General features: G+C 45.7%; 2 protein-coding genes across 3 annotated transcripts in view; both read right to left on the minus strand.

The window, feature by feature from the left end:
• Positions 1 to 1,021: 1,021 nt before the first annotated feature.
• On the minus strand, positions 1,022 to 7,041 carry prrg2 (proline rich Gla (G-carboxyglutamic acid) 2). 2 transcript variants are annotated; one of them, XM_084461075.1, is made up of 7 exons: positions 6,998 to 7,041; positions 6,229 to 6,324; positions 5,781 to 5,962; positions 4,743 to 4,776; positions 4,105 to 4,237; positions 1,965 to 2,108; positions 1,022 to 1,624 (listed from the first exon to the last, which is right to left on the minus strand). In XM_084461075.1, exons 2-7 carry the CDS (start codon positions 6,314 to 6,316, stop codon positions 1,582 to 1,584), a joined length of 624 nt encoding a protein of 207 aa, XP_084317201.1. In that variant the 5' UTR covers positions 6,317 to 6,324; positions 6,998 to 7,041; the 3' UTR covers positions 1,022 to 1,581. The 2 variants fall into 2 exon arrangements, with proteins under 2 accessions (XP_084317201.1, XP_084317200.1); XM_084461074.1 differs by having other exon boundaries at positions 6,824 to 7,028.
• A 3,441-nt stretch (positions 7,042 to 10,482) lies between these two features.
• The window catches only part of rras (RAS related), a 7,131-nt gene continuing 5,280 nt past the window's right edge, over positions 10,483 to 12,333 (minus strand). Inside the window, exons 5-6 of the mRNA XM_084461070.1 lie at positions 11,203 to 11,321; positions 10,483 to 10,791 (exon numbers count right to left, since the gene is read on the minus strand). Coding sequence (XP_084317196.1) covers positions 10,704 to 10,791; positions 11,203 to 11,321 — 207 coding nt within the window. The 3' untranslated portion in view covers positions 10,483 to 10,703. The remainder of the gene's footprint in view (positions 10,792 to 11,202; positions 11,322 to 12,333) is intronic.

The following is a 12,333-nucleotide window of genomic DNA, read 5'->3' on the forward strand; positions in this document are numbered from 1 at the left end:
GTGGGCTGGGGGGTGCACACCAACCACCACCACAAAAATCCGGTTTCTTCCTTCCCTCCCCTCTCCAGCCCCCCTATATATTTCTATGTCTATTGTCTTTCTCAGCAGAGCCAGTTGCAGTCTGCAGAAATTGTGATGCTCCCGATCTCAACCCGGAGGATGTGCGACTATGACAGCTCATATCTCATCCAAGCACAATCCTGTGTTGTGCATTTATAATTCGGGGGTGTATATTAACGCACAGGCTATTATACGCAGTGCTTTTTTTGTGTGGATCATTATTCATAATCAGACCCAATTGGTGTCACAACATCCACATATGAGGGCTGCTTGTTTTAGGGCCCGTTTCGTTTTCAGATGCAAAGAAATCGAGCAACAGTGTTTTCGCGAGCAAATTGCAATCCTAATTTGAGCCTTTCACATAAAAGGCGTCGTTACAAGAGCTATTTTCGGTCGTTTTGTGCAGAAGACGCCATTTTTGAGAGCGGATGACTGCGCTGGGCTGTCTGGCTGGCTCGCGCATGCGCACAGTCCCTCCCTCGCGCTCACTTTCTCTCCCTCTCCTCTGCGCGTGCGCGCGCACTCACACGCAGTCTGCCTGCTACTCCCATTCTTCACGTGTTCTCATAGAGACCCTTCTTAGAACAACCTAGTGCAGATCAGGTCATGTTTCACAGAAAATGCAATGCATGCATGCAAAAAAAGTGCATGCATTCTCCTCCTGTAGATATTGAAAGATTGCATCTTCCAGACAGTGATGGTGTGGTGTTGAACACATTTTTTACAGAATATTTCTGGATAATGTGTGTTTTTGCAAGTAGTATTGTGGCACATTGTAAATACGTGATGGTTTGATGTAATCCAGCACTAGGCTACCATTCCAGAGGGAGCCGTATGGCTGTCTTGACAATGCAATTTGTCATCCATCATCCCATCATTAATGCAAGTAATTCAGACAGACAAGGGCAACACACACTCATCCACGTCATATTGAAGACAATCAACGATGCATTTTGGGATATTTTAATTAAAAACATAGCTTGGATATAAATATAGAAAATGAACTAAGAATAAAACGTCAAACTGACCTACAGCATTTAAAGTTACGTTCAGAAATAAACTGACTTCCCTACAGCATTTAGTTATGTTCAGCATCATTTCTATGTAATTTTCCTGTCTAATATTTCTCACAGTCAGCCGTTTCTCTGAATCAACTGCTATTCCCTTGGTACCTCTAATTAAACTTCATCTCAAATAAAACCAACACATTTCATGCAGGAAGAGCCACTGCCTTCTAATGGGCCAGGCGGAGTTCCCCATATGGCTTTTACCTGTTATGATGCTCAAAGGTTAAAGGTTAAACCAGTCTAAGGGCAACGTGGGTTAACTTGAATTTGGGTAGTGTGGACATCCATCCATTCAACAGAATACTCCATCTCAATCCACCGTCCCCTGCTTGATAATGCTCCCATGGAGGCAACAGAATAAAAGTAACGCCCCAACTCCGCTCACACATGCTCTAAAAGCCCCAATTAAAACAGCCCATCATGGCTTCATAGAACATGCTCCCCTCCCTCCTTCTCACTCATCGCCAGCTGGCTCAGGAGCTTCTGACGGCGCCCCCCTGTGGAGAGAAAGGAAACGCAGAAATAGGGGAGGTGCTGCTCAAACAAAACTCAAGACCCCCCAAAATATCCAGTTGTAATTCTTTACATGAGATGAACTGGAATGTTGTCTTTACCTCAGCAACAGCGCAAGCGAGAGGTCATGTTTTTCGGTGGCGTGTGTGTGTTTGTCTGTTAGTAGGATTATGCAAAAACTACTGGATTGATTTTGATGAAACTTGGTGGATGGAGGTAATTGGGTATTCACACACACACACACACACACACACACACACACACACACACACACGTACAGAGTTCCTGGTGGATGGAGGTAGTTGGGTATTCTCACACACATACCCAGAGTACGGTGGGGGGGGTGCGTCGTGCTGGCCGCTGCGGTGCAAAGCTTCGTTGTAGGAGGGCAGTCCCGGCGCTATGATCCCAGAGAGAGGCACCGTTTCCGGGGCCGGCCGGCCGTCCACCACCAGCCGGACTGGAGCACTTCACCGGGACGAGTAAAAACAGGAAGCATTCAATTAGTCATTTAGAAGACGCTTCTATCCAAAGCGACTTAGAATAATTGCATTTAACGTAGGTAGTCGGTGTACTACTACTCGCCAGAACACACAAGAGCATCTCATTTCTAAACAAGTGATTAAGAGCATAATCTTGTGCTAAAGCCAAAGTGCAAGAATAGCAAAATATAAATACAATAGGTGCTGTTGTATTTAAGTATTGTATTACAAATGAGGAATGGCTGATTTTCTGAGGAAATGACGGATCCATAACCTGGTGAGACTGTGCTGATTTCGCAAGATCACATTCCGTTTCTCTCACAAGTCTGGATTCTCTCCATAGAGATCCGTTTGTGCCAGATCAGAAAATGATCTCACCAATCAGCATTGGTATGTTTTGAAAGCGTCTGCACTTTTCCAAACAGTTTAGAATAGAGAGTTCCCAGATGGTTCTGAGAAGCGCACGGTTAGCAGATCCAGACCCAGATGGTCATGAGAAACGCACGGTCAGCAGATCCAGACCCAGATGGTCATGAGAAACGCACGGTTATCAGATCCAGACCCAGATGGTCATGAGAAACGCACGGTTATCAGATCCAGACCCAGATGGTCATGAGAAACGCACGGTTAGCAGATCCAGACCCAGATGGTCATGAGAAACGCACGGTTAGCAGATCCAGACTCAGATGGTCATGAGAAACGCACGGTTAGCAGATCCAGACCCAGATGGTCATGAGAAACGCACGGTTAGCAGATCCAGACCCAGATGGTCATGAGAAACGCACGGTTAGCAGATCCAGACCAAGATGGTCATGAGAAACGCACGGTTATCAGATCCAGACCCAGATGGTTATGAGAAACGCACGGTCAGCAGATCCAGACCCAGATGGTCATGAGAAACGCACGGTTATCAGATCCAGACCCAGATGGTTATGAGAAACGCACGGTTAGCAGATCCAGAATGGAACACACACACACACACTGGAAAACACACACGCTGGAACACACACACACACACGCTGGAACACACACACACACACACGCTGGAACACACACACGCTGGAAAACACACACACGCTGGAACACACACACACTGGAACACACACACACACACGCTGGAACACACACTGGAACACACACACACACACACACATGCTGGAACACACACACACATCAAACAACTATTATGCAAACACATGCTGGAACACACACACACATGCTGGAACACACACACACACGCTGGAACACACACACACACACATGCTGGAACACACACACATGCTGGAACACACACACACACGCTGGAACACACACACACACGCTGGAACACACACACACATGCTGGAACACACACACACACATGCTGGAACACACACACACACACATGCTGGAACACACACACACATGCTGGAACACACACACACGCTGGAACACACACACACACATGCTGGAACACACACACACATGCTGGAACACACACACACACACTCTGGAACACACACACATGCTGGAACACACACACACACATGCTGGAACACACACACACACACACGCTGGAACACACACACACATGCTGGAACACACACACACACACACTCTGGAACACACACACATGCTGGAACACACACACACATGCTGGAACACACACACACACATGCTGGAACACACACACACGCTGGAACACACACACATACTGGAACACACACACACACACACACGCTGGAACACACACACACTGGAACACACACACACTGGAACACACACATGCTGGAACACACACACACACATGCTGGAACACACACACACGCTGGAACACACACACACACGCTGGAACACACACACACACATGCTGGAACACACACATGCTGGAACACACACACGCTGGAACACACACACATGCTGGAACACACACACACGCTGGAACACACACACACACTCTGGAACACACACACATGCTGGAACACACACACACACACGCTCACCTGCCTGACCGGCGCCCGTCCTTCTTCCTGGCCTTGTAGCAGTAGACGCCCACCACCGTGGCGATAACAGCTGAGACCAGACAGGCCAGGATCCCGGCCACCAGCCCGGACACGTCCACCCTGGGGGCCGAGCCTAGGGGACCCACACTGACCGCTCCATCAGTCCACTCACTGACCGCTCCATCAGTCCACTCACTGACCCATCACTCACTCACTCACTCACTCACTCACTGACCCATTACTCACTCACTCACTCACTCACTCACTGACCCATTACTCACTCACTCACTCACTCACTCACTGACCCATTACTCACTCACTCACTCACTCACTGACCCATTACTCACTCACTCACTCACTCTCCTACTCAACGCATCGATGGACTGAACATTCAACTCATTCAAAATCTTTACAATTATTCAGATGTTTGCCTCAATACAGAAAAATATTCAATAATTCATGCATTTATATAATGGAAATGGTCAGTGCAATACGTTTTCTTTAATTCAAGCAGGCAATTACCCAAGCAGATCGTAAGAAATACCGTACAAATATATTGACCAATCATTAAATTCTGACATTACACTTGCATAGGGTTTATTTTTCTTAGAAAATCAAAAGCAGTAATAGAACGATACCTTGACTGTTGATATACGACTCCCAGAATAGATCCTGGAAAACGAGAGAGAGCAGGATTTCACAGAAAGAATGAACCTGTGAACGTCAACAGCATTTATGTAAATGTCTCCCCGTGAACACACAGGCTCACGCTGGCGTGAGAAAAAAAACACATTGATTCCTTCACTCATCTGCATAAATGAAGCCCGAACTAACGGTGTAGCTAGGTGAGGAGACAGGGCAGTCCTCCATTCATCTCTAACAAGCTCTGTCCCAATGTCCACCCCAACGGACTTTGAGAGGCATGCCCGCTGTGTGTGTGAGGGCTTAGGGCTGTCCCATTGTCAAATCTTCAAGTGTATAAGGGCTCCCTGGCGGACATTTTGAGCCCCTAGTGCTCCTTTACCTCAGCTGAACTTGCCTTAGAAATATTGGTTTCAATATTGGTTTCATCCTATGGGTGTGTATAATTTGATTTGTTAGAAAAAATATAGTCTATGGTTATAAATTACATAGTTTGGTTGCCAGAAATCATGATTCGTCAGTTAAAAGCTGCACGATATTAATCATCCATCTCGCTGCAGTGTTCTTTGAATTGAGATTTCCAGCGTGAATATGAGAGTTGTGAGGTTTTTGTGTTTGCGCAGAAATGTGTGTTGTCATGAGTAAATATTTTTGGGTTCATCACCAACGAGAGTCCCAGGCAGTAATGTAATTAGCTTAGGACCACAAAATGAAACGATTTCAACAAGTTGAACGGAAATGTTTAGAGTGTAACACAGAGGGTTGTGATAATGTAAAGGGGATTTGACTCGGCCCAAAATTAATTGACCTGTAGGCTTACAAGAAAAACAACGTAAAATCAACCCAAAAAAAGTCCCAAACCCACAATAGTAAGAAATATATTTTGGCATCAATGTAGCGTGATGTCACAAGTGTTGTCCTATTCCTTTTTATACCAATTCGAACCCTTGCAGCCTCTCACACTCAACCACTTCACCAGGTGACGTCAGTAAGTCTGAGGGCTCGGGGGGGGGGACATTAGGACCGGGTCATACCGTTTGTGGCTTGTCCTCAAACACCTCCCTGGCCTCCTCGTAGGAGCAGATCTCCTCCACGCACTCCCTCTCCAGGTTGCCGGGCACTAGCAGCTCCAGGTCCCAGCTGTTGTAGAGTAGCGAGCGTGACAGGAAGGATGCCGCCGACCTCTCGCCCAGAAACACTGACCCCACCGACCGACCTCACGGGGTGAAGCAAAGAAAAAGATCAGGTTAGATTAAAGATAAAATGAGACACAGTGGAGAGATGGGGGACAGGTGTAGCCTATATACTCAGTTTTAAGTGTACTTGACACCAGGCATACATAGAAAGGCCACACAAGCTACAAATAGCAGTGCAAAAGGTCTTTAAAGCCGGATAAACTAAATCCAAGGACAGCCTCAGTGTGAAGAAACAGCAGCAGGTTTCAATGTGTTCAAACCAGCAAGATACCTGGATGTTGTTTACCTTCATGGTGGTTGTTGTAGAGGACTCTGGCCCAGGCAAGTTGGACAAGCAAACACATGCTTAAACATATCTCTGCAAATGCTGCCATTTTGAAAGCTGAAAAAGGCAAAGAAGCCATTCTTATTCACACCACAATCTCTAAACCCACCAGCGCTACAACACAAAGGAGGAGTGGGAGATAAACAGGACATTTGAACATTGGGGTCCTGTCGCCACCTAGCGTCCAAAAGGTGAACTACAACCGTGAAGTCCTGGCAGGAATTGAACTTGCGAACATTCAACAATGTAAGAAAATGTTTTACAGATCAGTCACGCTACCTTGTTGCTCTTTATCAGATCACAAAACGGCAAACAAATGGATACATGTCTCATGTTCATTCGAAACTATTTCGCTGGCAGGTTAGCTTAAATAGCGTACATTTTGCCATTTGATTACAATAATTAGATGACTATAGATGCACCAGTAAGCCTATAGCATGTGTAGTTATGCTGTGTTATTGATTTATTATTAATATCCTTAGGTTATTGATATCCTACACCTGCTGTCTTGATTCAGTAGGCGACTCAGTTTGAATAAATACTTCCTTTAGCCTACCTGGTGCGTCTTCGCCCTCAAAAGGAATGGAAATAGTCCTTATTTGCCTATTCCTTTGTATTCAGGCTCCTATACCTTCCAAGTTATAGCTTGGTCTTTAGTCAATTGTTCAACTTTGCATAATGAAACCAAATTTCGGGTTGAATTCGGGTGAAAAAACATAAATAAATTCACCTGTTTTCCAATGAACTCGTTTAACCGCTTCTCATCCAGCCCCCATCGTGACGTCACACGCCGGACCTGTTTGACGGCATGTTTGAGGCCCCGTGTTGAGACAACACAGTGAGGGACTTCCTGGATGCGGTTAACCAATGTTTGCCATGTCTCTCCTATGATGTTATTAGCCTCTCTTACTCTGAAAATGTAATTTAATGTTATTTATTGCTCTATAAATGTTCTTAGCCGGTAGACAAACATACTCCAGGAGCTTGCTCCATCGCCTTGTTGAGAGGGGTCAGGGAAGAATTTTTACAGCTCACTTATCTGGCCCCCCGGGTGATACTGTTTTTTTGCTTCCCTCTGGAATATGTAGAGAGTGGGTCGTATGCCCACCTCCCTTGTTCTCTGTAAAGCGCATTGTGTTGCCTCTGGGTATGAAATGCGCTATATAAATAAAGCTTTGATTGATTGATGTATCACAACGTCCAAGTCAATAGATGATTGTATGTTGGAGGATACTAGTTAAAGCTGGTTAAATCACCAGGGTGAATCTGGACAGATAGACCTCAATCTGTATCTGTCCACTCGCCGCCATGGTTCAGACATTTCAAACCACTATTTACACCTTTGGGATTTTGCTAGTTTCTACCATGGATGTATTAATATTAGTTTCTACCCTTCAGTCCTGACTGATCTGATCCACTACGGAAGAGCATTAGGGCCAACAACTGAGTTGATTTATTTTTTTAAGCTTCTGAGTTTAAAGTCAGAATTTCTGAGAAAAAAAGTCAGAAATAACTTCTGAGATTTAAGTCAGAATCTCTGAGAAAAAAAGTCAAAAATAACTAATGAGAAAAAAGTCAGAATTTTTTTTTTTTAACTTTAAACTCAGAAGCTTAAAAAAAAAAACTAATGCTCTTCCGTAGATCCACACACATGGCTCGTTTAAGGACAGGTGTGAGTAGCTTCTTCGTTGTCATCATGCAAGGTTGAAAACATCTCAGGCCAACTTGTTGAGCTGCTCTCCATCTTGAGTCAACTGTTGGAGGACATGTTGAAGAAAGTGCTAAATATTCAGACTCAAACATCTGATTCTTAGAACTGATTGAGAAGCCTTTACAGAAAGGTTGTCCTTAATTCATTGTCTTGAGACATTTTTTGTTTGTATAAATAAGTTAATAAGCAACAACACATTTATAAAAATGTTTTTTGTAAAAGTACTAAACATGTCAAATGAAATAAATTGTGTACAAAAAGTCTTTGGTTTTATTTCAATAAAAAATACATTTCTTGTGGATTACAGGGTGCTAGTTAGATATTGTTTGATATTCATAGATGAGGTCACCAAAAACCTCATCTATTCAATATAAATGAAAGCCTGGTATGGTTTTAATTTCAGCCATTATTAAGTCATTAACAAAAAAATGCTGTCAAGTCGATGAGTCGTTCTAGAAACTGTGAAGGCGTAGATGAACAAAAGGTGAACTAACAGCCGACATAACATCAGAATATATTGTATTTTAAAAGGAAGACTCAACCAAACACAGTAATTAGCCCTAGTCTTAATCAAGCAACATACCATTGAATGTGGTTTACAAACATACATTGAAAACTAGCCAAGATTGTCTTGGATAATTAGGTTACAGAGTTAAGACCTGTCACTGTTAGCTTGGCTAACTTGGTCCGGCGTGTTGAAATACCATGATGGTGGAATGCGAGGAGTTTAGAAGACTACGGCTACAGACCTTTGCTTAACAATTTACTTCAAATCACAACATTAATAGCAAACTTTGTGACTTCTTAATGTTGGACCCATGAAGGTTTGGTCAAAAATTATGCCTTTTTTGTAATGTGTTTTTCTGATTTGGGTGAGTGGCGCCACCTAGCTGGCATTATCAGTAATCTCATGTACAGAAAGTATTCTTCAAATGCAATTTCATTAAGCTAAAAGGTCGAGACAATTCATCAAAGCATAATTGGTAGCTGTGTGTGCCTAAAACATCGCAAGCTGCGTTTAAAATTTGAAACGATAAGTTAAAAAGCAGGCCTAATACATGCATAGACAAAAGTACCTGGACACACATAATCCACCCACAATCCACCCTGCCCCAGCTCTACAGATCACTTTAAAACAACAGCACGTTAGTGTCAAACTACTTTTGCCCATCAGTCCATCTTGAGGTTGTGCAAACAGAACAGTCTGTGGTCATGAAAACTAAACTGCTAAATAAAAAAAATAAAACCGTACCAGTGTTTGGAACACATCCAATTAGTCTCCCGTTTTAAAATGTGACCTCTCACAGCCTTTCATCGTGTCTTTAAGATATCTCATTCGTCAGTCTAAGATATCTCATTCATCAGTCTAAGATATCTCATTCATCTGGAGACGATTGATCAGGCCTGGATAGGCAGAGCTAGCTGATCATCATTGAAGATGCGCCATATTGCTTATACCGATCCAATCCTTTCTAAATCAACACAACATGCTACCGGGTCACTAATGGACCGTCTTCCTCAAAAGACAAGATGGCGTTCACCCACTTCCCCCCCCCCATGCAGTTCAAAGCCTTTCCCTTTTAAATCCTCATTATAGACATGACAGAACCTCTCAAATACGAAGGAATATATCGAAAAATGTTTCAAAAGAATGAAGAAAAAAAAAAAGTGCGAATGAAACCATTTGGAAAATGTCACACTCCACCACTCTGCCAACCATTGGCCCCCTCTGTAAGCAACTCACACACTACATACTCATCTCACACACTACATACTCACCCCCGTCATCTCACACACTACATACTCACCCCCGTCATCTCACACACTACATACTCACCCCCGTCATCTCACACACATCTCACACACTACATACTCACCCCCGTCATCTCACACACTACATACTCACCCCCGTCATCTCACACACTACATACTCACCCCATCATCTCACACACTACATACTCACCCCCCATCATCTCACACACTACATACTCACCCCCGTCATCTCACACACTACATACTCACCCCCCATCATCACACACACCTCACACACTACATACTCACCCCCCTCTCACACACACCTCACACACACCTCACACACTACATACTCACCCCCCTCACACACTACATACTCACCCCCCTATCACACACCTCACACTACATACTCACCCCCCTATCACACACACCTCTCACACACTACATGCTCACCCCTATCACACACCTCACACTACATACTCACCCCCCTATCATCACACACACCTCTCACACACTACATACTCACCCCCCTATCACACACCTCACACTACATACTCACCCCCCTATCATCACACACACCTCTCACACACTACATGCTCACCCCTATCACACACCTCACACTACATGCTCACCCCCCTATCACACACCTCACACTACATGCTCACGCCCCTCTCACACACTACATGCTCACCCCCCTCTCACACACTACATGCTCACCCCCCTCTCACACACTACATGCTCACCCCCCTCTCACACACTACATACTCACCCCCCTATCACCACACACAACATGCATGTTTACACACAAACACGCACACTGACACGCTCTCTCTCTCTTGCCTCACTGCTCTCGCCCATTACACATCATCCGTTTCCCTCAAGGTAAGCCACACACACACACACACACACGCGCAGACGCGTCGCTGATGAGTCGAGGGCGGTGTCTCCATGGTAACGCCGGCGGTGAGAGCGGTTAGAGGAGGGAGCAGGGGCAGCCGCCCCTCTTCTGTTTCCCCGTGTGGTGGGCGGGGATGGGGGGGCTCTCGGTCTCCTGGAACTTCCTGTGCGTGCGTGTGTGTGTGTGTGTGTGTGTGGGTGTGTGTGTGTGGGGGGGGGGGTGTCGCACGTGTGTGGGTGAGAGATTGGGAGAGTGGATGAGTGTGGGTCATTGTTTGTGTGTGTGTGTGTGTGTGCACGCGCGTGTTTGTGTGGGTGAGAGATGTGGAGAGTGGATGAGTGTGTGTGTGTGTGTGTGTGTCAGTGTTTGCGTGAGAAAGAGAGTGAGAGACAAAGCAAGAGAGGGAGAGCACAAGTTATTCCTGTTCCAGTTTCATGTCTGTAGTTTAATCCCCGTCTGCCGTTTAATCCCCGTCTGTCGTTTAATCCCTGTCTGTAGTTTAATCCCAGTCTGTAGTTTAATCCCTGTTTGTAGTTTGACGAAGCTGAAAGGTGACATGGCGCGAGAGCGCTACCTTATAGCTCGCACCACCTCCAGGAAAGCTTCGTCCACGTTGTAGCGGTTCTTAGCGGACGCCTCCATGTAGTGGATCCTGTTCTCCCTGGCGAACGCCTGGGCCTCTTCTCTGGAGATCTGGCGCCGACGGGGAGAGACGTCAACAACCAGCCCTCAGAAGCAGGCTAGCAGGCTAACAGGCTAGCAGGCTAGCAGGCTAACAGGCTAGCAGGCTAACAGGCTAGCAGGCTAGCAGGCTAGCCACAAGGGTCTATGAACAGCATGCTGGAGAAGGGGTCATTCTTTGAGGGGAAAAACATTTTGAACACTCTCCTGGTCCGAAAAGTGTTGTATTACTGGTAAGTAATACTGGGGCGGCTGTAGCTCAGTTGGTAGAGCGGGTCGTTCAGTGATCGAAGGGTCAGCGGTTCGAATCCCAGCTCCGACGGTCCACATGTCGAAGTGTCCTTGAGCAAGACACCTAACCCCAAAATGCTCCCAACGAGCAGGTTAGCACCTTGCATGGCAGCTACCGCCATCGGTGTGTGAATGTGTGTGAATGGGTGAACGAGAGGCCATTGTAAAGCGCTTTGAGTGCCGCTAAGGTGGAAAAGCGCTATATAAGTGCCGTCCGTTTACCATTTAAGGGACTAGCAGAAGCTGCGCCGTATAAACGACCATCTGCCCACATCCTCTCCGGTGTCCTACAAACAAATCGGACCATTCACTAGCTTTCACTAACCTCCATTTCTACCAGGAAGTCGGTGTGAAACAGAGAATTGTGGGTGAAAAGGAGAACCGACTCCACCGGTGCCCGACGTCGACCAGCAACCCACACTTTTCTCAGAGCCCAACGCGCATTAAAGGTAAAGGTAAATGGACTGCACTTATATAGCGCTTTTCCACCTTAGCGGCACTCAAAGCGCTTTACAATGGCCTCTCATTCACCCATTCACACACACATTCACACACCAATGGCGGTAGCTGCCATGCAAGGTGCTAACCTGCTTATTGGGAGCAAGTTGGGGTTAGGTGTCTTGCTCAAGGACACTTCGACATGTGGACAGACGGAGCTGGGATTCGAACCACTGACCCTTCGATCACTGAACGACCCGCTCTACCAACTGAGCTACAGCCGCCCACTAAAAGT

The sequence above is a fragment of the Borostomias antarcticus genome, assembly GCF_949987555.1.
Source record: "Borostomias antarcticus genome assembly, chromosome: 35".
Taxonomy (NCBI): domain Eukaryota; kingdom Metazoa; phylum Chordata; class Actinopteri; order Stomiiformes; family Stomiidae; genus Borostomias; species Borostomias antarcticus.